This window comes from Myodes glareolus, chromosome 7, assembly GCF_982192425.1.
Source record: "Myodes glareolus chromosome 7, mMyoGla1.1, whole genome shotgun sequence".
NCBI lineage: Eukaryota > Metazoa > Chordata > Mammalia > Rodentia > Cricetidae > Myodes > Myodes glareolus.
Genome location: NC_142032.1, coordinates 47,565,982 through 47,590,243, shown reverse-complemented (window position 1 = coordinate 47,590,243; position 24,262 = coordinate 47,565,982). Strand labels below are relative to the sequence as shown.

General features: G+C 36.5%; 1 protein-coding gene and 1 non-coding gene across 11 annotated transcripts in view; one reads left to right on the top strand and one right to left on the bottom strand.

The window, feature by feature from the left end:
* Tle4 (TLE family member 4, transcriptional corepressor) overlaps positions 1–24,262 on the bottom strand; it is a 131,675-nt gene that overhangs the window by 59,691 nt on the left and 47,722 nt on the right. For 3 of the 10 annotated variants that reach the window (XM_087908063.1, XM_087908065.1, XM_087908069.1), the window contains exons 6-7: positions 23,135–23,209; positions 986–1,190 (exon numbers count right to left, since the gene is read on the bottom strand). In XM_087908063.1, coding sequence (XP_087764189.1) covers positions 986–1,190; positions 23,135–23,209 — 280 coding nt within the window. The remainder of the gene's footprint in view (positions 1–985; positions 1,191–23,134; positions 23,210–24,262) is intronic. The other 7 variants (XM_087908067.1, XM_087908072.1, XM_087908071.1 and 4 more) reach the window with 3 other exon arrangements.
* LOC125397473 (small Cajal body-specific RNA 8) lies at positions 15,534–15,647 on the top strand. The gene has a single exon (XR_007231066.1).

The following is a 24,262-nucleotide window of genomic DNA, read 5'->3' as shown; positions in this document are numbered from 1 at the left end:
ACTATGTTCTTTTATGTGGCTCAGTTACCTTTGCTCTGTATTCCCCATCCTGCATCCTCTCTGCCTGGCTAGTGACTCTGCCTTTCTTCTTCCCAGTGTCCTCTCTGCCGCTGGAAGTCCTGCCTAACCTCTTCCTGCCTAGCTATTGATCATTCAGCTCTTTATTGAACCAATCAGAAGGTGCCTTGGCAAAGATACATCTTTACAGTATAACCAAATATTCGGCAACAAGTAAGCAGCGTATAAACATACAGGAATATTACTAAAATGCCCCTTTACTATCACCTTCCTTAGAGGAGAAAGAAGGCAGAACTTGAGAGAATACAACTGAACTCCTGATTTGTTATTATCTGAAAAACATTCAGTTAATCTCATGCTTTTGAACAGCAAAAGAGGTATTTAAAACAGCAGATTTTGTCGATTTGAATAGTAAGATAACTGGAATCTTTCTTAGTATGCTCTGAAGGTTGATCTAATTTACAAATAACAATTAAATTGGTCAAATATCAAATAACCCTTTAAAAATTTAAGTTTTCCTCTCAATCTAGCCAAAGCTGATTATCAATGCTTAAGTCATTTAAAACAGGATTTTACTACTAATTTAGATTTTAGGAAGCAAGGGATCAAAGACAATGATCTGGAGAGCTGGAAATTTACTATTCAAATCGACAAAATCTGCTGGAAATTTAGCTCAGTGGTAGACCTACCCTAGCATATATAAGGTTCCTCGGTTCCATCCCCAGAACAGCTAGAGTAGGAGTAGGGGAATGGGGCAGCAAAGTCTGGAAATAGTTCTTTGCCTTCTGAACAATACTAAGGTATCATGTGGCAAATAACTACTTCTAACAATTAATCTGCCTTCTGATGGAAATCCTTTTATTTAGACATTGGCAAAATGAGATTCAGAGACAGAATCAAAAATGGCACCTGGAATCTATCCCTAGAAGATAGATAATACCACACTGATATCCAAATGATCACTTACCTCTTTGGTGATCATTGTCATGGTGCTTTTTCTCATCCTTAATTGGGAGGTGAGATTGACCTCCTAGTGCACTGGAGAGGGCTAGAAGTCCTGCACTGCTACCAATGGGTGGAATGGCTGGGGGCTGAAGCCCTGAAGGGTGTGGTGTCAGAGGCACAGGCAGACCATGTCCATGTGATAAATGCTGAGCTTGGAGTTGTTGCTGCTGTGAAAAATTAGCCACAGATATTGAATTTGTCCCCACAAGGAAAACAGAAGGTACGAATAGATAATGAAAACAATATTGCACTCAAGAGAGTTACCCTCATGTATCTTTTTTAACATCAGGGAAGGTAGAGGAAGAGATATATAATTGATGTGTTACTTCCAAAAATCTGAGTCTTTTTCCCTTAACACATGTAGAGTAAACAACCTAAGTTTTTAAAATGACAAAATGGGCCAATAAACTCTCAAAAAATAAATGTTATTTAACAAAAACTCTGTATTATTTTGTTCTAGTACAAAAGGCCAGCTATCATGTATTTCTAATCAAAATGTATATGTGAATAACTGTTAAAGCAGTCATGTTGAACAAAAAAAACCTGAAAATCGAGAAAATTAGTGCTAAACAGTTGTCCCAGAACCACTGCACAGCATGCAGGGAGAGTTAATTTGAAAGAGAAAACCTGAATTAACAACCCAGAAAAGGAAGCTGGTTGCAGCCGCAGTTTTTTAAGCCCTTTAAGTGTCCTCAGCGGCACTTGAGCAAATTACTAAAGAAAATCCAATGTAGCAAGGCTTGGGTTCTCCTGTAGGCTTGCTCAATAATGCTGAAATAATTGGGCACTCTGTGCACGTTTAGTGATGCTCGAATGAAAAGCTAGAGGCCTGCCCTTGTACTCTTCTCTAGCAGCTGACTTTGTGTTGTGACAGGTTTATTTGAGTGGGACCGTGATGCATGCACCAGTAACTACGCTGACAAGAGTTTAAAGTCATTTTTACCAGCACACTGGCAACACATAGAGAAAGCCCTTAAGAGGGTGAGATGGGAGTGCTTGACCCCAGCAGAGACTGAGTCAAGCCTGTCTACAGGAGCTACTGTGGGCAGGTTTGCTGCCTCTGCTGAATGGGAAGAGGAGGAAGAGACAGGGAGTATTTAAGAGAGTTAAATACACCCTGCAACAGGACACTCTTCAACTCAAGCTCAGCTAACAAAATTCTATCAGAAAATAAAAGAAATCTGTATACGGATAACTAGAGATAGTTGCATATGCTAACATTTGCCATAACTTTATGAATAGAGCTATATTTCATTTAAAACCTCAAAGTACTATATATTTCTTCTTCTTAGTATGTTCAAGCAGATACCAACTTAGGCCAGTACCCTCTTACAAGTGGATTAATCTTGGCTTTATTTTTTCCTAATGACCCAAATTTTAAAATATAAAATATAGTCAAAAGAAATTTAAGTTAGCTTTTTCTATTATATTCTTCATTTGCAATAATTTAAAAATAAGCAGCTATAATCTAAAATAAGCAAGTTTCATACAATAATAAGGAAATTTAAAAGCTTAGTGCCTCTTCACAGGAAAACTACGGACTTATTTTTATTGTTGGACTTTTAGACATTTCAAATGTCTAAAGAGGGCTACCATAAAGCTTTCTTTAAAATAATGAAGTCAAGATACCCAGTCATATGACTGTACTTTAAAGCTTTTATTGTTTCTACTGAATATATGGAATACCCATTTACTCTTTGCCCAGTTTCCACAAATGTTAACATCATATACAATGTTAAAAAAATCTACGAAACTAAGAAAATTAAAATCAGGACATCACTGTTATCCAAACTACCAACCATATTCAGATGTCACTGTTTACCCCACACCAATGCACCTTCTCTGTTCCAGAATTGAAACTATGGTATCCTATTCACATTTAAAGAGGTTTTCAGTTTTCACTTATTAAAAAAGCCTTTAAAGAATTTAGGAATAGTAACAACAAATGACGGTTATATGTTGAATAGCATATAGTTTGAATAGGTTTAAAGGAGAAAAGAAAATGAAAAAGGCTCCCATAAACTCATGTCACAAGCCACATATTCTTATAAAGTGCCTACATAATAAAAAAGATTTTCATCATGGTGTTCTCTACAATTTTTATTAAGTATTTTTAAAACATAAAATTACATATAAAATGCTATTTAGCATGTCACCAAAAAGTGACTATTTCAGATATTGTAATATTCCAGTTGATTTTCACAGTTGATGTTTATAGCAATAAAACAGGGTCCTTTTTGTCTTTAGTGGCTATTTTCTACATTTGCTTCTAAGTTCTTACCTTGGGAACTATCCTAGAACTAGAGCTAGCATTAGACACCATCTTCTTTAAATAAAATCCATTAAGCCAACAATGGTTAAATATAACTTCCAACACTTTCATTTAAAAATGATTTTAATGGATTAAATATCAAATGACATGAAGTTAAATTAAAATAATAATCTGTATTATGCTTCTTTCCCAACAAAGCAGAATCCAAGGCAAGGAATAGACTTCCCTGAGTACTAACTTGCAGCACTGTGAGTCCATGACTTCTCATTTCTGCTTTCTGAAAACTACTAACCTGTAAAGGTTTCCTACTTTATCCTCTCATAGAATAAATAAAATCCTCTATTTTAAAAGACCAGAGGATGGTCTTTATATGCATATATAGAATACGGACATAGATTTGTTAGTAAAAAAAAATCAAGATAAATTACCACCCTGGATAATACAAACCAGCAAGCTAAAGGATGAAAAAAATGTCAACTTTAGAAGAATTAACCCCCTCGCCCAATTAAGATAAAAACTAAAGAGGAGGGCATGAACTGTAGAAACAATTTAGCAATAAACCTATTTTTCACCATAAACTCAAGAGGCAAAAGATATCTTAGAAAAGTTATTTCCACTGATAATTTTTGTCAAGCCATACCTTTGCTTGTATGTCTTATTTCACTAAAATATAATTAAAACATAAATAAGGACATGAAAAGGGGGTATTTATTTGGGAGGTGGAAGGGGATAAAAGGGGCTAGTGGGACAGACTATGATTAAGGAAGTGTGTGTGTGTGTGTGTGTGTGTGTGTGTGTGTGTAGCTATAAAAGAGTAAATCATCTCAACAATAAAGCACAAATTACTTCTGCTTCCCTCCTAATGGGCCATTCAAGGAAATGAACAATAAGATGCAGCAAAGTTTAAATTCAAGGCAAGTAAATACTCCGTTCAGATAATTTAATTCTGGGAAAAAACAACAACAACAACCAGTAACCATGACTGAAAATACATAGCAGCAAGGTGGCCGACACACCTTAATTCTGTTCACTGCATTTACTGGCCATTCCTTAACAAATAATTATTTCTTTACAATCTCAAGGTTGGAAAGAAGGGCAGGAATCGATTTTATAGGGCATATCTTTTGAAATGTCTACTAGTAAAAAGGAAGATTTCCTTTTAGTGAAAGGTTCCCCAAACTTGATGACCAGGGCCTGACTAGCTAGTAACAAATCGGAACTGACAAGGATAGAACAGCTGCCACTGGAATTCTGCCCATCCCCAACCCAGCCAGGTTTCCTTGCTTATGACTCTACCCTTCATGTCTACTAAATTCTCAACAGCAAAGTTCTCAAACACCATGCATCTTCATTAGAAACAACAGACTCCTGACAACAATGAGCACACTTAGTGGATATAATTTTGTCTCCACCCTTCACCCCCACTAGCTATCACGGGTCTTAAATAAATAAAAAAAAAAAGCAAGAAATCTACCTAGACAAATAGTATTAGGACAATAAGACAGCTATAAAGGCTAATAACACATTGTTGTTCTTTTGTTTGTTTGTTTTTTAGTACTCACAAGTCCTTCCTTGGTAACCTGAGAAAACAAGAGGAAACAGACATTCTAGTGTCAATGACTAGAGAATGGCTCCCAGACTCTCAAAGCCAGAGCCCACTAACTATGAAGCACACAAGCATCCTTCTACCTACCAGCCAGTCACAGAGCGCGTTCTCATTCAGCTGGAAGAAACTATACCAAAAAGAAAAAAAGGCCAAGTAGACCTTATGGAGCCAGAAAAAGGCACCATGCTATGAAATGGAACACTTAGGACAAAGGGAATATAATATCAGGCTTGTGAAAATACTGTTTTAATACAGAAATCACTGCTAACCCCATCTCCCAACTATGGGGTTGGGCAGAGCCTAAGAAATGAAGTCCTAGACAACATTCAAGAAGCATTAAAAAGAAGTGGAAGCAGAGAGCCAGTCAGCTACAATCCTCACCATCTATGAGCAAGAAATAGCCACTTGATGTTTCCAAGCTTGTTTCTTATAACATCTATCTCCCAAAGTGGCTGTATTATAATACACCTTCTTTTGTTATTGGAAAAGGGTACCCACCCCCTCTAATAACACACACATACACAAAAGAAGGGATAGTACATCAGTTACTTTTATATTGCTATGATTAAGACCACCACAGGAGGGAAGCTCTTTTTCAAAGGATATTAATTTAAAAGGAAATTACTTCTTTATTCTGAATGAATTCAGAACACATAATGAAATTATGGGGTACAAAACTGTGAGATAACAGGTTATTTGGTGTCAAGAATTACTCCATAGATTATGTAGCCTGTCTATAATGTGATAACTAGAAATATATAACATCACTTGTAGTATTTCTACTTAAAAACAAAACAAAAACCTGACTCTAATCTTGAAAAAAATTAGAAACAACCAAACAAATTCAGGATAGCGACGTTTCCACAAGGCTAGTCTAAAATCTTTAAAATACAAACAGAATATACAGCAAAGTAATGTGAGGACTATTTCAGAGTCAAGAAAAATGAAGAGATATGGAAAAAAAAGGGTATATATGAACACCAAATTGGAAACACTAGAAAGAAAAAGTGCTAACAAAAGTACTAAAATACATCCATAGCTGGACAAATATGATGACTCTCATACTGGACAAAGGAATATTTTAACAGCATTGTTCCAATACCAGAAGACATCCTTGTCCGCAGAATACTGTGGGACAATGGTCTTGTACTCTGTAAAGATTTGTCACTTGTATTGGATTAATAAAATGCTGACTGGCCAGTAGCGAGGCAGGTAGTATATATAGGTGGGGTGACCAGAGTAGAATTCTAGAAAGAGGAAAGGCTGTCTGCAGTTGTCACCCAGATATAGAGAAAGTAAGATGAGGAGGCCTCACTGAAAAAAGATACCAAGCCACGTGGCTGACACAGACAAAAAATATGGGTTAATTTAAGCTGTAAGAATTAGTAATAAGAAAGAAGCCTGAGCTAATAGGTCAATCAGTTTATAATTAACATAGGCCTCTGTGTGTTTCTTTGGTACTGAACGGTTGCAGAACAGGGCAGAACAGAAACCTGTCAATAACATTAGACACGTACACAAGTATTAATGGTGAAATACCATGACTGTCTCACTTTCAAGATGGTCAATACTTAAGTACATGTGTGCATGTGCACAAAGTGACAAAGCATCACCTGGTACATTTCCTCATGAGCATCTGGTGGTTATTTCATTACTTATTCAAATTCCCTCAGCTGTGGGGCACAAAGGACAAAGGTATGTTCTGCTTACCATATAAAGGTTTTATAACCAATAAATGCCTTGGCAGAAGCTAAAGATTAAACCAATTGAAGAAGGAAGAATAAAAAGAACAAAGGAAGAAACTTTTTCAAGCTAGGCATTGCTGATGGGAATCCCCACAGAAGAAAGGCATATGTGGCTCTACAATGACATTTCATGCTAGCCTTGGAGGCGAAAGAATGGAAGAGGGTTACTATCACCCCAGGTACAAGGAAGAACTTACTTTTGAGGTTTAATTAATTCTGTGGCCAGGAGACCCTTTCCTATAGCTGTCCCTTTTAGCTCCTCTCTCTATTTCTGTTTGAGAATGAAATATTCCTTACCCATTTCCTAGGCCCACTTTTCTGGTTATTCATGGTGCAACATGGTGCCTGTGTCCTAACCCCAAACATTTAGGGAGATTTTTATTAGCCTTCCCAAAGGAAATCCTACTAGCAACGCCCCCCCCCCCCCGCCAATTGGTTGGGCTTTTACTAGAGAATCTGACTCTAAGCAAATTAATAATAAAGCCTTAAGGTATTCAAGAAAAAATTTGTAATACCTCAAATAACTTCTATTTTGTAAGTTTTAGTTACTGAAATCATCAAGTCAAAGGACTGTGGCAAGAAAGCTTTCCATGGCTACTTGAAACACTCTTAAAATGGCTATATTGTTTTTAAAAGAAGACATATTTCACATTTTCTGAAGTTGATCTGAGAATTTCAAAGGTAGAAGGAACCTTATATACCATCTAGATAGATTGCTTCCCAACCATTTGATAGTTTATGTTTGTTGCATATTTATTTTTGTGTGTTGTGCATACATGCATATATATATATATTATACATATAGATATGATAAATCTTTAAAGTACTCAGATATAGATGTCATGTCAGGAGTAAGCACTATATATATGCAACATGAGAGGGCCTGTTTGTTTGTTGGGGGTTTCTGTCCTGCCCAGCTCCCCAGCTATTTAGTCCCAGAGAAAAATCACACAAGAGATCTTTATAAGTTATAAAGCTGATTGGCCCATTAGGTCTGGCTACTTATTAGTTAGCTCTCACATCTTGATTAACCCATTTTTTTTTAATCTATTTTAGCCATGTGGCTCAGTACCTTTTTCAGTGGGGCAGATCACATCCTGCTGCTCAGTGGTATGGGCAGGAGAGGGAGGAATCAACGTCCTTCTCCCCAGAATTCTCCTGCTCTCCTTGCATCATTTCCACTTCCTGTCTGGTTTTCCCACCTATACCTCCTGCCTGGCCAATCAGCGTTTATTTAAAATATGATTGAAAGAATACAGACAATTCTCCCGCTCTCTGTATATGTATGTATATGTATATATATATACATATATATATATGAAAAAGCACATACATGCTTAACCTATACTAAAAATTATGCTAAATTATGTTAAACAAATACTATGGGTAATACACTATGCTTTCTATTCTATATCTTTAATAAAATCCTAATAGAAAGACTGATAACAGGCACTGGATTAACTTCACATATCTTATATATGTATTTGGCATACATCTGTCAACTGCTTATGTTTGAGTCGAAGGACATTTATAGGAGTTAGTTCTCTCCTACCATGTAGGAGTTCACCGGGATTGAACTCAGATCACTGGGCTAGCTGGAAAACGTCTTTACTTGATGAGCCATCACTTCAGCTCTGGTTCTGGTGTTTTGTTTTTCTGGTTTTGATTTTTTTTGAGACAGGGTCTTTCTAGTATACAGCTCTGGATGCTTTAGAACTTACTATGTAGACCAGGCTGCCCCCTGAACTCACAAAGCTTAGCCAGTCTATCTCCCAAGATTTAAGGTGTGCACTACCACAGCTGGTTGTTAGTAGTCTTGCAACTGGTATGATCAGAATCATACTTCTATGCTGGTTATATATTACAAATCATTTTCCCAGATGCTGGCTTGCCATCTTTTCGCTTATGGTGTCTTCTGAAGAAATTACCGTGTTTGCTTTAACTGAGTAATAAACACTAGTAATCTTCACTATCCTCAGTGAGATAACCCATACCCAAAAATATGAATATGGTATGTACACACTCATTAGTGGATTCTAGTCATAAACAAAGAACATTGAGCCTATAGTTCATGATCCTAGAGAAGCTACCCAAAGAAAACATATATAGATCCACCTGGAGATGGAAGCAGACAAGATCGCCTGGTAAAAGTTGGGAACATGGGGGAGGAAATAAAGTGAAGGGAAGAGGGGGGAAGGAGAGGAGAGAAGGGGAGGATTGGGGAGGGCTTGGGGGAGTAGGATGGTTGAGATGGAGGAAGGATGGATATGGGAGCAGGGAAGGAGATATCTTAATTGAGGGAGCCATTTTGGGGTTGGCAAGAGGCTTGGCTCTGGAGAGATTCCCAGGAGGCCATGGGAATGACTCCAGCTGGACCCTGGGCAGTAAAGGAGAGGGTGCCTGAACTGGCCTTGTGCCGTAGTCAGACTGATGACTCTTGAATATCACCATAGAACCCTTGTCCAGCGATGGATAGAGACAGAGACAGATACCCACATAGGAGCACTGAACTGAGCCCCCAAGGTCCAGTTGAAGAGTAGAAGAGGGAGAATAGGAGCAAGGAAGTCAGGACCACAAGGGGCTCACCCACTGAGACAGTGTGCCTGAGCTAATGGGAGCTCATGAACTCCAGGTGGACTGACAATGAATGAGCATGGGATCAAACTGGTCCCTCTGACTGTGGTTGACAGCTGGGGCAGACTGAGGGGCCAATGACAATGGCACTGGGATTTGTCTCTACTGCATGTACTGGCTTTTTGGGATCCTATTCTCTTTGGATGCATACCTTGCTCAGCCTGGATGTAGTGGGGAGGGCTTTGGACTTCTCACAGGGCAGGGTGCCTTGCCCTCCCTTAGGACTGAAGGGGGGTGGGGGGACGGATGTGTGAGGGGAGTGGGAGGGAATTGGAAGGAGGGGAGGAAGTGGGAATTTTGATTGGCATTATTTTTAAAGTAATAAAAAATAAAATAAACAAATACTAAAAAAATCCCACTAGTAATCTTTTTCTCATACTTTGAGCTGTCATTGATCTATTTAAGAAATTAGAAAACATAATGTGAGAATTTTTTAAGTTTTAAAAGATTGTTTGCCTCTAGAATTGACTTCCACAGATCGAGAAATACAGGAATCAAACTTCCATTTTCTCCAAAAGAACAATTTGCAACCCCTAGTACAAGCCACTGGCATCCACTGTTCTCTCTGACCTGCTTACTCTTTCTGACATAGATCTATGACTGAGCAGTTTAATTTTTTTTTTGTTTGTGTGAGTATTAGGCTGCACGTATACCATGAACAAAAGGAGGTCAGAAGAGGGTGGAGGATCCCCTGGAACTGGAGTTACAGAAAGTGGGCTATGATATAGGCACTGATAATCGAACTTAGGCTTTGCTCAAGAAAAACAAGTGCTCTTAACCATTACCCACTTCTCCAGTCCCTATGTCTGACTGAGTACTTTAAATCTCAGAGTAAGGCTTAAATGGGTCACAGGAAGCTCAAAGAAAACGAAAAGGAGTGATAGCATCTGTTACTCAGTCAAAATGAAAAGCATAATATTCCTTAAATGACACCTTACAGAAAATGTGAAGTCAGAAACTGGGACCAGGAGTTTGCAACATATAACCAAGAGATGCTCATGGTTTGTGGTATTGATACCAGTTAAAAACCAACAGAATTTTGGCTGAAAAATAAGCCTTACCTAAATATAGCCTTACAAGACTATTTTAAGACAAAACACAAAAGTATTTAATTTTTTTAAAGTTCACAATACTATGCCCACAGAGAATAAATGAAAACAACAAGAATGAACAGCACGAAATAGCTAGAAAGAATTCAGCAGCTCAAACCAAAACAGAGTGATGTTTGTATAAGGGCTATGGCAGCAAGTCAAAAAAGAAAAGAAAATTAAGAGAGAGAGAGAGAGAGAGAGAGAGAGAGAGAGAGAGAGAGAGAGAGAGAGAGAAACTGAAATTTGTTTTTAAAGACAAAGACATGGTTATATGAGAAGGGTTTTAAGGATAACTTAGGGAACTCACGATACCTTGTAAAACTGGGCCTCACTTAACCAGGTAAATCAAACCATTTAGACAGGCCAGAGAAAGAGAAAAGGAAATAGAATTTTGTCCTTTTTTTTCCAACTTGAAATGCTATAAATGCAATGAAGAGATAAAAAAATAGCAAGAAATTAAAAATCTAGACTAATCCTACCAGGCAAAGAAAACATAATTATCAGTGGATCTATGCATGGTATTTTCAATGCATATGTAAGCAGTTTGAAATGAAAACAAGATCAAGCTATCTTTTAGCTTAGTCTGCTGTCTGTTCTATCTTTCCTATGTAGTGTATATCAAGAACATTGTATTGTATCTCCTAGTGATGCTACTTTGTTGGTAATTGCTTGGTGGTTTGCCATTATCCTAAATATAGTAGTGTTCTCTTAATTCATCTCCAGCTACTGCATGTTTAGGTTGTTTCCACTATTTTATACTCAGTCACAAGGCATTAAGCACACACCCATACCAGTTAAGATAGTTACTCTTCCAGTTAAGACAGTTACTCTTCAAGTTACAAAATAAAACATAAAAGTAACCTAATAAGAAGACATTTTCTTCATTGGGGAGAAAAAGAATATCTTTTGTTAAAAAAGAAAATATACTTCTTTATATCTCATTAACTTGGATAGGTCATGTGCCCACTTATCTGTAAAGAAGTCTGACAAAGCAACTATAATGTTAGCCTTCATTGTAGAAGTTGGATCCCATCTACAAGAGAGAACCATCATTTGTCTTTGCTTAGCAACCTGTTAAGAAACCCCAAAAAAACTTTTCAGTTTTCAATCTAAGTGACAACAAGCAACTTAAACTGAGGGTGTTTGTTCTGTTTACCATCAATGATTTCTTCTCCTGGGTATGAAATTTGTGCAGAGCTGTATCTACAAATTGCTTTGATTAAACTCAGAAAAACTCTGGGGAAATTAAAAGAAAAAAAGATACTATGACTCCCACCTTGCTTTGGCACCCAAGTGGCATAGCCTTGCTGCTCAGAACACAAATCTGGGCCAAAACAGTTTCTCCCATTTTATGACTCCACTAAGAAAAAAAAAAGATAAGAAAAACAACAAACTTTTAAAAGTTCTCAAGTATAATTCATCTTTAATTTTTAAGAGGGTGAAGAGGTAGCTCTAACTCCTTTTAGGTCAACAATGTTTTTTAAATTTGAGTATTACTCTACCTCGGAGTATTTGCTACTCATAAGCAATATATAGACATGAGACAAAAAAAATGGAGCACAGAAAAGGAGTGAAGCTTACACTCAAACAAGGTATAATTCCAAGGAAGGACTATTAAAAACAAAAGACATTAAATGTGAGTTCTAACTCGATCTCTCCCTGACTGGCCTCTTGTCCTCCCTCAGTCCTTGTCAACTGACTAACAAATAGCTATCAGCAGCCCTTAATAATCCCTTCTGTCTCCAATTCCCTGGACAATATTTAGCAACAAATTCATTTCAAACCTCTGATTATCAAGATTTGAATAACAATTCTGCAATGCCCCTTTGAACTTCTAGAGACATACATTCTGTATACATACATCCCATAACATTTTACTATTTAATATTTGATTTTTATTGTTGTTCTTGTTACACAGTCCTATTCTTACAAGCACAGGTTCAAACATCATTTGTATTACGAGACTTTGTTTCTAAAGACAAGAAACCTTTGTCTTCTCATATTTATTAAAACTTTTGATTCTTATACGTAAGGGTAATGCCAGCAGACAAGAAGCAGTATGGTATGAATCAAGATAATGCAACCAATCTACAAAAGAGATAAAAATCAGATAATTCAGGCTAAGCAATAGGCATGTGCATCCGACACTCATTCCACTTTCCTTTCAACACTGAGTCCCGAACAACTCTAATAGTGTATTTGAGGCTAAAGACAATATGCTCTCATTGGAAAAGAAGGGAGGATAGTCAGGAGAATGAAAAATAATGAGAGCATTTTGACAAACTCAGTAGAAATAGAGATCTCATCTCTGACACTTCCTCCTTATAGGACCCCTTTTGGGAGTTAGTTCTCAATTCTAAGTTGTGATTCATTATTGTAAAGTAAATGAGATTAATTCTAAATTGGGTTGATACGAAAATTAAGCAAAACACATGCAAATGCTTAGGACAGTACTTGAAACAAAACAAATATCCATAAATATAGGTTCTTTTTATAGTCACTGTTTGTGAGGTAAAGAATAAAAGCCTAGAAACACGATAAATCTATAGAAATCACCAACACAAAAGGGATCCTAAATTTTAAAATGAAAATCCCATAGTCATTGCAATAGGATTATAAGGTTAAACTAGACAAATTAGTGGCTATCAACTTCAGCCTTCAATGTTATAGAAAAGAAAGCCTAAATGACATTACCATGATCATATGACACTGGAATTTGTATATTTTCTATCATTCTACATTTCCTCTCTACCTGGGCTAAATACTATAAAAAAAAATCCTCCAAACAACAGTTCAAACTATAGTACTTGCTTATACATTTACTAATTAATATTATGAGTTATTATGTGTTTTTGATTTATTTTATAAATGTTTATTGAAACAATGGGCTACCCAATGTTTTGGCACCATGGCTAGAAAGTGTACAAGAAGAGTGTCATACAGATCAATGCTAAGTGCTATGAAGAAAGAAAGAGGCTAATGGCTCAGAGAATAGAGGGGATGACACACCCATAAAAAGTGTTGCCAGCCAGGCAGGCTCTTCCTGAGGCAGGCAATCTAAATGAACGGTTGAAGAAAAACACTAAGCACTGAAGGAAAGCACTAAGCATCATCAAGACAAAAAAGGGGAGCACTGTGGAGAGCAAAGAGCGGCTACACAAACCTAGCCAAGAACATGCTTGACCAGTGCTGCTCAACAGCGGGTAAATGAAGCCTGGGCGTATGAGAAATCTATAGGGCATGTGAGAAATTCAGATTATTTTACTAAGCAAAAAGGCCAACCAGAACATTTTAAACAAGAAAGCAATGAGATTTGATTTATGTTCTAGACAATGACTACTGAATCCTCGGCCAGCAAATTAAAAAACTCAAAAATCATATCAGGAAGCAGCTGTAAAGGACCAGCTGAGAAAGTGTCTTGAACCAGGGACAAATGGAAGATGCACTGACTAAGGGCAGGAAAGTTAGGAATCACAATAGACAAGATTTTAAACAAAACATTTTTATACACATCAAGCAAAATAAAACTCACAAACATAACATAACAAAAATAAATAGGATCAAGAACCTTAGCTGAAAAATTCTCAAAGAGTAAGTAGGAAAAACTATCTATGATAGAATTGGGTGGATATTATTTAGAGACAAGAATAACAAAAAATCCACAGAAGAAAAAACAATTCTCAAACTAGAATTACCTCAACGTTTAAAGAAAAAAAGTGAGCACTTAAGCATAATAGCTCATGACTGTCACCTCAGTACTCAGAAAGCTGAGGCAGGAGGATGCACACTTGAGGTTAGTCTGGAATATCTAGTAAGATCTGTCTAAAAATGAACCAAAGTGTATCTTCTTCAAAAGGCACAGTAAAATGAGAAGAGCTACAAAAATCAGGGAATATATGTGACAAATACATAAGGTGTTTATCTAAAATATTAAAAGATGATCAAAACATAAATGACAAGGAGAACAGTGAAGATTTTGTTCTTCCTTTTGAAGATACAGAGATAGTAAGTTACATAAACAGATAATGCCATGCATCTTTATTCAAAACAAGACAGAAAAGCACAGCAAATACCACTAACTGAAAAGCTGTAATCCCAACCGTTGGTGAGGATGAAGAGTGAGGCTCTTCAGGCTTTAAGAAGGCTGCAGAGCAGCAGGGCCTCCATAGTACTTACAATCTGAGACACACTCAGCAGATCATTTACTCAGAATTCTCACTGTTAGGTAATCACCCAGAAGAAATTCTGAAATTCGCTTTGAAAAATGTGGATGTGAATATTTCTTGTACTGCTATTTTCAGTCACTCAAAACTAAAGGTAAGTCCTTTGAGATGTGAATGAATAAGCAAACTGGTCTACACTAGCTATGGGGTATCATCAGCAGTACATGGGACCTAGCTACTGACAAAGAAAACTACATGACCAAGTCTCGAAGGCCTTATGTTTAAAGAAGAGGCATTCAAAGGCCATACCAAAAGAAAAAAAAAAATCCATTTACAGTACATTCTCCAACAAGCTCACTTTCAGAGACAACTCTAATCCAGAGGTACTGCAAGGAGGGAAACTGTCTACAAAAAAAGAGGGGGAGGGATGGAGAGTCTGCTCCTTCTCTGAGGTAGTAGCTCTACAACTATATTCATCTGTCAAAATTCATACATCTGTACTATTTAGGACTACCTCCACAAATCTGACTTAAAATAGTATCAAACATCAGTGACAGGCATATTTCTGAATTCTTAATTTCAGGCATCTAAAACTGTATCTACAAACATACAAACATAAAAAGAAGACGAGTATCCTTAATTCTGATTAATGCTTGCAGCCTCACTTTTGTCTTCTATTTTTCTTTAATAGTCTTCTAAACAACTTTTATTGAAACTGAAATATTAAAATGTTTGGGGCTGGAAAAATGGTCCACTGATTAGGAGCACTGGTTACTCTTAACAGAGGACTCAGGTTCAATTCCCAGCACCTGCATAGTGGCTCACTATCATCCATAACACTCAAGGTGACCTGAAGCTCTCTTTTAATTTCATACCACACATAGATGTGGTCGAACAGACAGGCATGCAGGCAAAATGCTCACTACATTAAATAACAAAGCCTTAAAATTTAAAAATAAATAACAAATTAAAATGTTAAAATGGGTTAAACTAGATTTGTGGAGTGAAATATAAAACTATAAAACTTAACTAGACCTCCCTAGAATAAATTGCCTTTCGATGACCAGGACGAATTGAGTGAAATCGTCATGGGCAGATACGGGGCAGACAGTTTTAAAAAAAAAAAAAAAACTAGAAAACTTACAACTTCCAAAACCTAAATAAGGAAAAGTGTAATCTGAAGATTCACTTCAATACACATCAAGAAAGATTTTAAAATACTCAAAATGAGAGTACTGAGCAATGTAAAGTGAAAGCATCAGAATAATTACTGAATTAACAACAGGCGTGCGTGCAACTGACTTACCCTCACTAGTCATTGAAGAGCTCTACTCTTTATACAAAGGTCTTTAAGGCAGCTTTGATGACCACAACTGCACTTTCAGGTTGAAGGAACCTAAAATTAGTTTCTTGAAGGGCAGATTAAAAGTCCTTCCAACTTTCCCTAAGTTCCAAGAGTCATGCACAATTAGTAACACTTTCATTGCCTGTTTCAAGTGAGTATATCTCCCTTAGAGTCCATGTTTGCTCTGTCCTCTCAACTTTCTGAAGGATACAAAAAATCAGGCTGAGCCCACACGAAATAAGGCCTCTGAAAGGCAACTGTTCATGCTGCATAAAGAAATACCACTGAGTAGAAGTCATCAAAGAAAAGGGAGTGTCACAAAAAGAAAAGACCCAACAAAGAGATAAGAATTCTGAACTGTTGACTGACAAGCTAATTTGAGCAAACCTGCTTTCACTGTGTAATAGTGAACCCAGTCCATGCACAGATTGTCAAGCTCAATCTAGCAAATTTGGGAGCCTTTCTCCCAGTGGACTCCCAGGGCCAACTTCATCTCAAGCTTCATCAGTTACCTACCTAGACACATTATGCAACGCTGGTGGCACTGTGCTCACTTCAAAGTAAGCTGTATATGTGCAGCTATTGATACAAGGAGGGAAAGAAAGAAGCACATACTTCAGGTTAGCAACAGTTTGGGAGAGAAGATAAAATGGCTGGCTTCTAAAAATTTCTTCCAGAAGAACTTTCTATTAGAAATTAATTGAATACACACAAGCAACAAATCAGAAATCATACCCCTAACCTAGAAATTTAGTGACCTTTGAAGTGAAAATTGAGCTGAAAATTATTTAAATGTATGAGAGTCTTTGTTAGGAGAAGGGAAATCAGAGCCTCTTAAGAGTCTCAGCAAACTGCAGCACAAAGATTGAATTATGACTACATCACTCAATACTGCAGCTCCTTTCTCCAAGGGAAATAGAGAGCAGCAAATCAACATAAAGAGGGACTTGATGCAAAACTGCTTTAGTTTTAAGCATCATCACAGCTCTGTGAGCACATATAAACAGAGCCCTGTAAGTAAGTGCAAAAGGTCCAGGGCCACCTGCACAGTGGCTTTCCATAACCAAGCTTCTTAAACCATGGGTGGAGACTAAGAAAAAATTTAATAGTTTCTGAATGCAATAACCAAAAATTAAATTGCATTATGAACCCGAGGTGTTTCTGGTAGTGTTCACCCATACTGTGGCATGGAACTGCACTGAGTGCTGATTTTAAACACATCAAGTCCTGTGACACCAGCAAAAACTACCTGAAACACCTCAGTTTATAATAGAGATGACTGTGTGCTACAAATTACAGTGTTTTACTGTACAAAGTTTTCTGCTCATAGAAACATAATGGTTTAATTACAGAAAATAAAAATTTTAAAATATTTTCCTACTATTCTTTATAGAGTATCTCTTTGAATTGTACTATGTTAGAATGCTTAAAGTTTACTGTTAGAGTTGCTGACCTGAATTACAAATAATCAGAGGGAACTCTGACTTGGAATTAGGTAAGACTTCTCAACAGTTTCTGAAAGTCCTCATATGCTGATCATTTTATTCTAGTATTTATGTGAAGTGGGGTTGTGAGCACTGAGGATTATAAAATCAAAATACTGATCAACTCTGAACTGCCCAACATCTTATATCATGAAATATTCAGTTAATATTTTTTATATAAAAAAAGCACAGTTATCTCATTAGTATGTGAATTTCTTTCATCTTACTAATTGGTTTTATATATTTATATTATATATATATATAAAATTGTTTTATAATAAATTTCTTTGTGATTATCAGCAAATGTTTTATTTATATATCTATATATCCAAAGCTTCATTAAAATGTCTTGGATGAGAGGGGGCTGCAAATACAAAGATTTAAGAAGTCTTGGTCTTCAAAGCCTTTAAACTCCAGGCAGACAGTAATCAAACTGAAATAGTAATAGCTGAGAAAAACCCAAATCTACTTTATAGCTCAAGTTAAAGTTAACTTAATAACATATACAATAAGAAAGCACTTTACCATACAAAATAAAGACTAAGAGAAAAATAATATTACTGGTCATAAGTTTTGCTTAGATTTAAAAGTAACGTGAGCTGTAAATGCTGAGCTTGTAAAGACCATTTACACACAGACCAGACATTGGAAAGAAGCTACAGTTGTAACATATGACCTCAGTAATCTCCCTACATGATGAAGACTCTTCACAAACTGATTCCTATGAAGCCAAACCTTGAGAATGGCAAAAATTCTAGTAAAAGAAGGGCTAGCACATAGCTGCTGTGCCTTTCAAACAATCCTAACCAAGTGTTCGTGTGTAAGGAATGAGAAGTGAGAAGAGAGGCATCCTTAATTCTATGGTTATGGTGGGCAACTGAGTGCTAGCTTACTGGCAGCCCTTGAAGGATAAATTTTTACAAAGCACCAGAGGAAAGCAAGTCCTCCTAATCTTGCACCCTCAAGCCATAGCACATATTAGGGATGAGATGGGTCCAGGAAAGACAGTTTCAATAGTGTGGGAAAGCCATATTCAATATAGGCTAGCAGCAGAACAAATCACAAAACCATTGGTGGCCTGATAGTGAACATAAAGGAATGGAAAACTGCTCTTGGGTATGTACAATGTTTTGACTTTTGTTAAAAAGGTAAACTGTGTTTTTCATTTTATTTCAAGGTTTATCTTATTACTTGTAAGATAAACTACATGGTCACAGGATCATATATAATTAGTATAGAAGAGGGACTCATCTATTTTATAATATTTATTTCCATTTTTAAATATGTATATGTGAAGGGGTACATGTAAGTGTGGATGCCTTTGAAGGCCACAGGCATGAGATCACCCAGAGTTCTAGTGATAGGGTAGCTGTTAGCAGCTAGGAAGCCAAATTCAGATCCCTGAAACAATAGTTCCTACTTTTAGCTGCACATACTTGTTTTACATATCCTACACTTTTATGCCCTTAAGGTTTTTGTCTAATGACCTATTTTAAAAGACCTATCAGAAATTATCACAATGTTTCATCCAAATGCAGTTGAGACTTAAAATGGTAGTTTTGAAATCTGTAATAGAAAAGGGGAGACATATTTTCTAAACTGTCCATATGTTAATACTCTCCCCCAAAATGTCAATCTGGAATAAATACATGCATATTCATTCCCGCACGGGTGAGCACGCATACCCACATACTCACACTGTAAGGGTCAGTAGAAAAATAAGCACGCAAATTTATATCCCAATAAGAGTCAATCAAATGACAGGGACAATAAAACAAAATGTTAAGACAGAATATAGCAACAGTAAATATTGTCTTTTTGAAAAAATAATTCAAACACATAGGATAGTAAAAGGCAAAGGCATTTTAAATCATTTCCTTAGTAATACAAGTAATATTTAAATAGATTTAATAGTGCTGCTCCAAACCAATGAATTATGGGTTTAAAACCTATTAAAATGTAATGTTTTTTTTTTCCTGAGCTGAGAGGAGAGAGATTTAAATCCACTGAATTTTAATATTTCAGCTTGAGCTGCAGGAGGTAGAGAAAGTCCAAATGAACTATTCCATCAGCACCATTCAAGCATGAACATTTTAATCAGTTTTCCTTCCTTGGAGTTCTCTAACACAGTTTACGCTGTCATTCTGAAAGCACTTAACACAGAAAGTGTGAAAAACCACCAAGGCTTGTTATTGCCTTCACAATTGATGGCAAATAATTTTGCAGACTTCCTATCATTAAAATGTCACTACTAAAAATTGAGGTTCAGCATTTTTAGTGCTAAACTGCATTTTCCTGCAACACCATGGCATACCTGTTCATAAAGGTTATTGGGATGGAGTATTTTAATGCTTGCATTTATATCATTTCCCCTTTAAAAAGTTAGGACAAAAAAGAGGATGAGGAATTTTTCTTTAAAAATTTATTTTCATTTTCATAAACTGAATCTTTTTCTCTAATGCTTATCCTAACAAACTTTTTCTTAACAGTAGTTTGTTGAAATTCTTATGGGTTTAAGTTAGTTTCCTTTATTAAGTATAACCACATTCACACAGCATGTACCGATTATATAGTGTAATGGATGTAAGCATCATTTTAAGATAGTCAGATGACTCAATTTAATAATACAGGAAATGAAAACATCATTTCTAATTAGATCATATTACTGATTTAAAACTGCAATTTGTGTGTTGTTCCAACAGCGCAATCTCAGAGATTCTAATTTAAAAGCACAGTGGCTAGGAGGATGCACGACAGCATCAGACTACATGTATAACATTCCCCCAGCCCATGTGGTACGGTAACTCAAGGAAAGCTGCAAAGGAATAGGAAATCAAAACACAAGGCAGTAACTATAAACAAAAGAAAAAGAGAAATTTCCTGGTTTTCTTTCTTATAAATAAAATAAAAAAATTAACGTATTTGAGTCTATCAACATTTTTAAACTGAATATGACCTGTGAAAGAAATCATTATAACTGTGTTTCATTCCATTAAACACAACTAGCTTATTGTCAGGAGAACAGTCACCTCTCCAGGTTTCAGGCTCACTTCAGCATTTTGCATTTAAACTGAATGGATCACTGGTTTGGCTCATTTACCAATGAAGGTAGAATAATATTGCAGAGTTAAAAGGTGCGCTTCATCAGATTTCATTAAATCTAGGAACATTCCCTCTTGTCTGGATGATGTGCCTACATATAAAATAGGGCATATGAAGAGATAAATAAATGAAGGTCTGCAGTAGTGTAGTGGGTCTGTGCCTCCTGGGTGAAACGTTGTCATTTCCCCAGTGCAGAAAAATCACTGCCAATTCCATTCTAAAACCTAAGTAAGACAAATCTAAACCTGACCTATCATCACTCTGGTAGCAAATCAAAGTGTTGCCATTTCCTGGAAGGGTAAGGCAATGGATAAAGACTTTTGTTACCAAGGCTTAAACTAAGGTCAATCCCTAGGTTCCACATGGTAGGAGAACTGATTCCTACAAGTTGCCTTCTAACCTCCACAATGCATGTCATGACACAAATGTGTCACCACCCCAGCATACAAATAAATAAATGCTACCATTTCTTAAAACAAGTACAGAGAACAATAGGTGCATTTAAATCCCACAATCATACATAAATTCTCCGAAAACTGATACAAGACTATCATCATGCTTTAAAACTAAAAAGAACCTCAGCTGCAGAACTCAGAAAGTGAAGTTTGTAGCCAGGTTCCTTCTTTCTCAGGTGTTTGTGGTTACCTAGAATAGCAACATTTATTTTTATTTTTGTAATGTCTATTTTCAGAACAGACAGATTATATAATTTTAACTCCATTCTGTCCAAATACAAAAAGTCTGAAACTTGATAAAATTCACCAATATCAACACATAATGCTTTGATAGCATGAAGCTCTACTGAATTATTTTTAAGTAAACTTTTAGATTACATAATTAAACTGGCTTTATTTTAATAATTAAATCTATATGGACAATATGTCTAGTAGGAACAACTACAACTTACAAATGGTTTCTTTGAGAAAGCAATGTTATCCTATTCAACACCAAGTATGTGAAAACAAAATAATGTAAAACAGCATTAAAAATATATGTGAACTGATTTTTCTACCTGTCATAATTTTTTAATAAAAAAAAAACCACAGGTTTGATTTAGCTAATTTTCCACTGGTCAGCTGATCACTAGAAACTAGAAAAGCAAAACAACCAAAATGCATTGTTTTCCTAGACCTAGGTACCAAGCTGTAAGAGTCATCGCAAACACTCACCCACATAGAATAACAACTGTAGGGAGTTCTATCATCCTTCACCTGTGAGTATGGAAAAACAAAGAAACACACATACCATTCTGACATGACCATAACTCATTCACACGAAAAGTTCCATGCAAGCAGAACTGTGAAGTACATTGAAGTACATAGTTTAACTTTTAAAACTGAGCTGTTTTCTCTCTCTCTCTCTCTCTCTCTCTCTCTCTCTCTGTGTGTGTGTGTGTGTGTGTGTGTGTGTGTGTGTGTGTGTTTGCGATCTTTTAAAGTTTTAAGAAAGAAAACCTAGTCATCAAATGTCTCCTCACTGACCCCGTCTCTCCACCCCAGGACAGCAAGCGCGTGACAAGGTTTCTCCTGAGTCTACAGGACCTTTCTGATTTCGCCTCTGCTTTCCAAGGCACATTTTTCTTACTCCTTTCTATTATGATGTCTATTAATTTACTACCAATTTTTTTCTGGTGGTCAGAGAGACACAAAATAGACCTGCAAATAGGCCATTAAAGAACAAGCTACAATCAGACTACTGCTATCAACACCAGTGCAATGATCCCCGAGTCCTGATTCCCTAGTTAAAAGACAGTGGCATAATTGTAGCAGTATCTTCACTGCAGATTGATTATCAGGCGACCCTTATTCATATCTTCACTCAGCAATTTGAATTTTAATGAAAGCAAATGGAATAATTAGCATTTCAAAGTGTGTTTGATACCCTGAGAGAGAAAAAGAGAAAAGACTTTTGTGTATAATTTATACACAAAGAAAGTATTTGGGAGGGAGTAGAAAGGAATGGAGTCTTCTTTAGAATGTGGCAAAGCACTTCTAGCGCTTCTGCATAAACTGTCAAGTCAGTACCAGACTGTTTACAACCAAGAGTTCTCCTCTTCATTATTATTTCTAAGTTTTATCAGTCGTTTCATGTGGAGCTGGAGTGGATGCCTAAACCTATGGATCCAGTAAGTTCTATGCAAGACCACTGCCACTACTGCCAGCTAGCAATTTCTAACTGGGCCACTGATTGTCTTAGTTCATCTACTTTCTTCTACAAATGGACACTATCCTATAAGGTCAACTCATAACAAAGAAGAAAGAGTAGGAGCGGATAAGCAAAAATACACACTTTACTAGAAGCGTCATTAAAACAATCTAAATCATTTGTGGAACGATAAAAAGAAATCAGGTCATTTTAACATCAGAGCAATCTGTATTATTTCTTCCTATCTAGTTTAGCAGCAGAAACTAATGGCACAATAAAGAAACATGAGAAAGAGCTGTCCAGTCTCCTCGGGGGAGTTTTCAGGAGCCAACTTAATTAGTAAACTGTGGCACAAAGCTTCTGAGCAGCTAACAAATGCCACAGGAGACTGAAGGGCAAGAGCTCAGTGCACTGTGGTCATCTATTACTTTCTGCACGTTTGGTGGAACAAAATTTAAAGAGAGAAAAACAAGAAAGCTAAGGACAAACACTAAGAGCAGAGCTAAAATGGAAAGGCCACGTACCCCAATGATGGCGTTCAGTTCTGCCATGGTCACCTGCTTGGCCCGTTCCACAGCCTGCACCACTTGTTGCTGGTGCTATAAATGAAGATCAGAAACAGAATACAATTATTTGTTTTCTACTTAGTCAGAACAGCTTTTCCTAATATGTCCTCTAACTTTTCATGCAAAATAGCATTTGGGAGTCTCCAGATTAAATAAAATCCCCAGGTGGTAGATGACTACATAGATGTAGAGAGTCACTGGGCCCACAATGCTTAGGAATAATCAGGCGTCAGCTGTACACATCATCTCTGTGTTCATGGAGGATGCTCCCTACATCTGCACTATCTGCTCATATTTCATTCTCAGGCCAAGAGAGCACTCTAACCAAACATCTTCTGCTAGTACTGAAAACAAAGGGCAACTTATCCCATCTGTTTCTTTATTATTCCCTTTTCTCTATGCTACCAACAGGAAAAACATTTTTTTTTAAGTATTCCCTACAAGTACTTATTTTTAGATTCTTTTGTGGTGTTTATTTGCATAAACAGTGAAAGGTTATTCTAATTCCATGTTCTATCTCTCCTGGAAGTGTAAAAGGGTCTATGTTTGTATTTCTGTCATGAAGGGTTGCATGCTTCAACAAAACATATGCAAATGAACTTGAAGTACTTCATGTACTTTTAAATGCAAGTGAAAAACAAAAATTTACAAATCTAAATTATTTTCCTTAGCAAAAATAGAATCATTAATACTGGAAAATCTCTCCACCCTTGATTCATTTCCAAGGAGAATGAGCAATAACTGATATTAGTAAGTTTTATGATATTGGTAAGAATCAAAACACAAAGAATACAGAAGTGTGCATGGGGGCACTGACACCTCTGGATATACACAAGCAGTTGCATCAGATTCTCAAAATGTAAAGATAACCCCATTAAGCACACGTCAAGAGTCTAGTATCTATAGACCCAAATTTGGTCTGTGAAGTTCTTTCAAGTAGCTTTAGCAAATGAAGAACAAAAAGGTATGTCACAGGCATTTCTCTGTGTGGTTGGAAGAGGTTTGTGTTAACTGATCTCTGGTGAAAATTTTAGCATCTATTCTTCACTAATTTGAAGTGAATACATGATTCAACTATAAAACTGC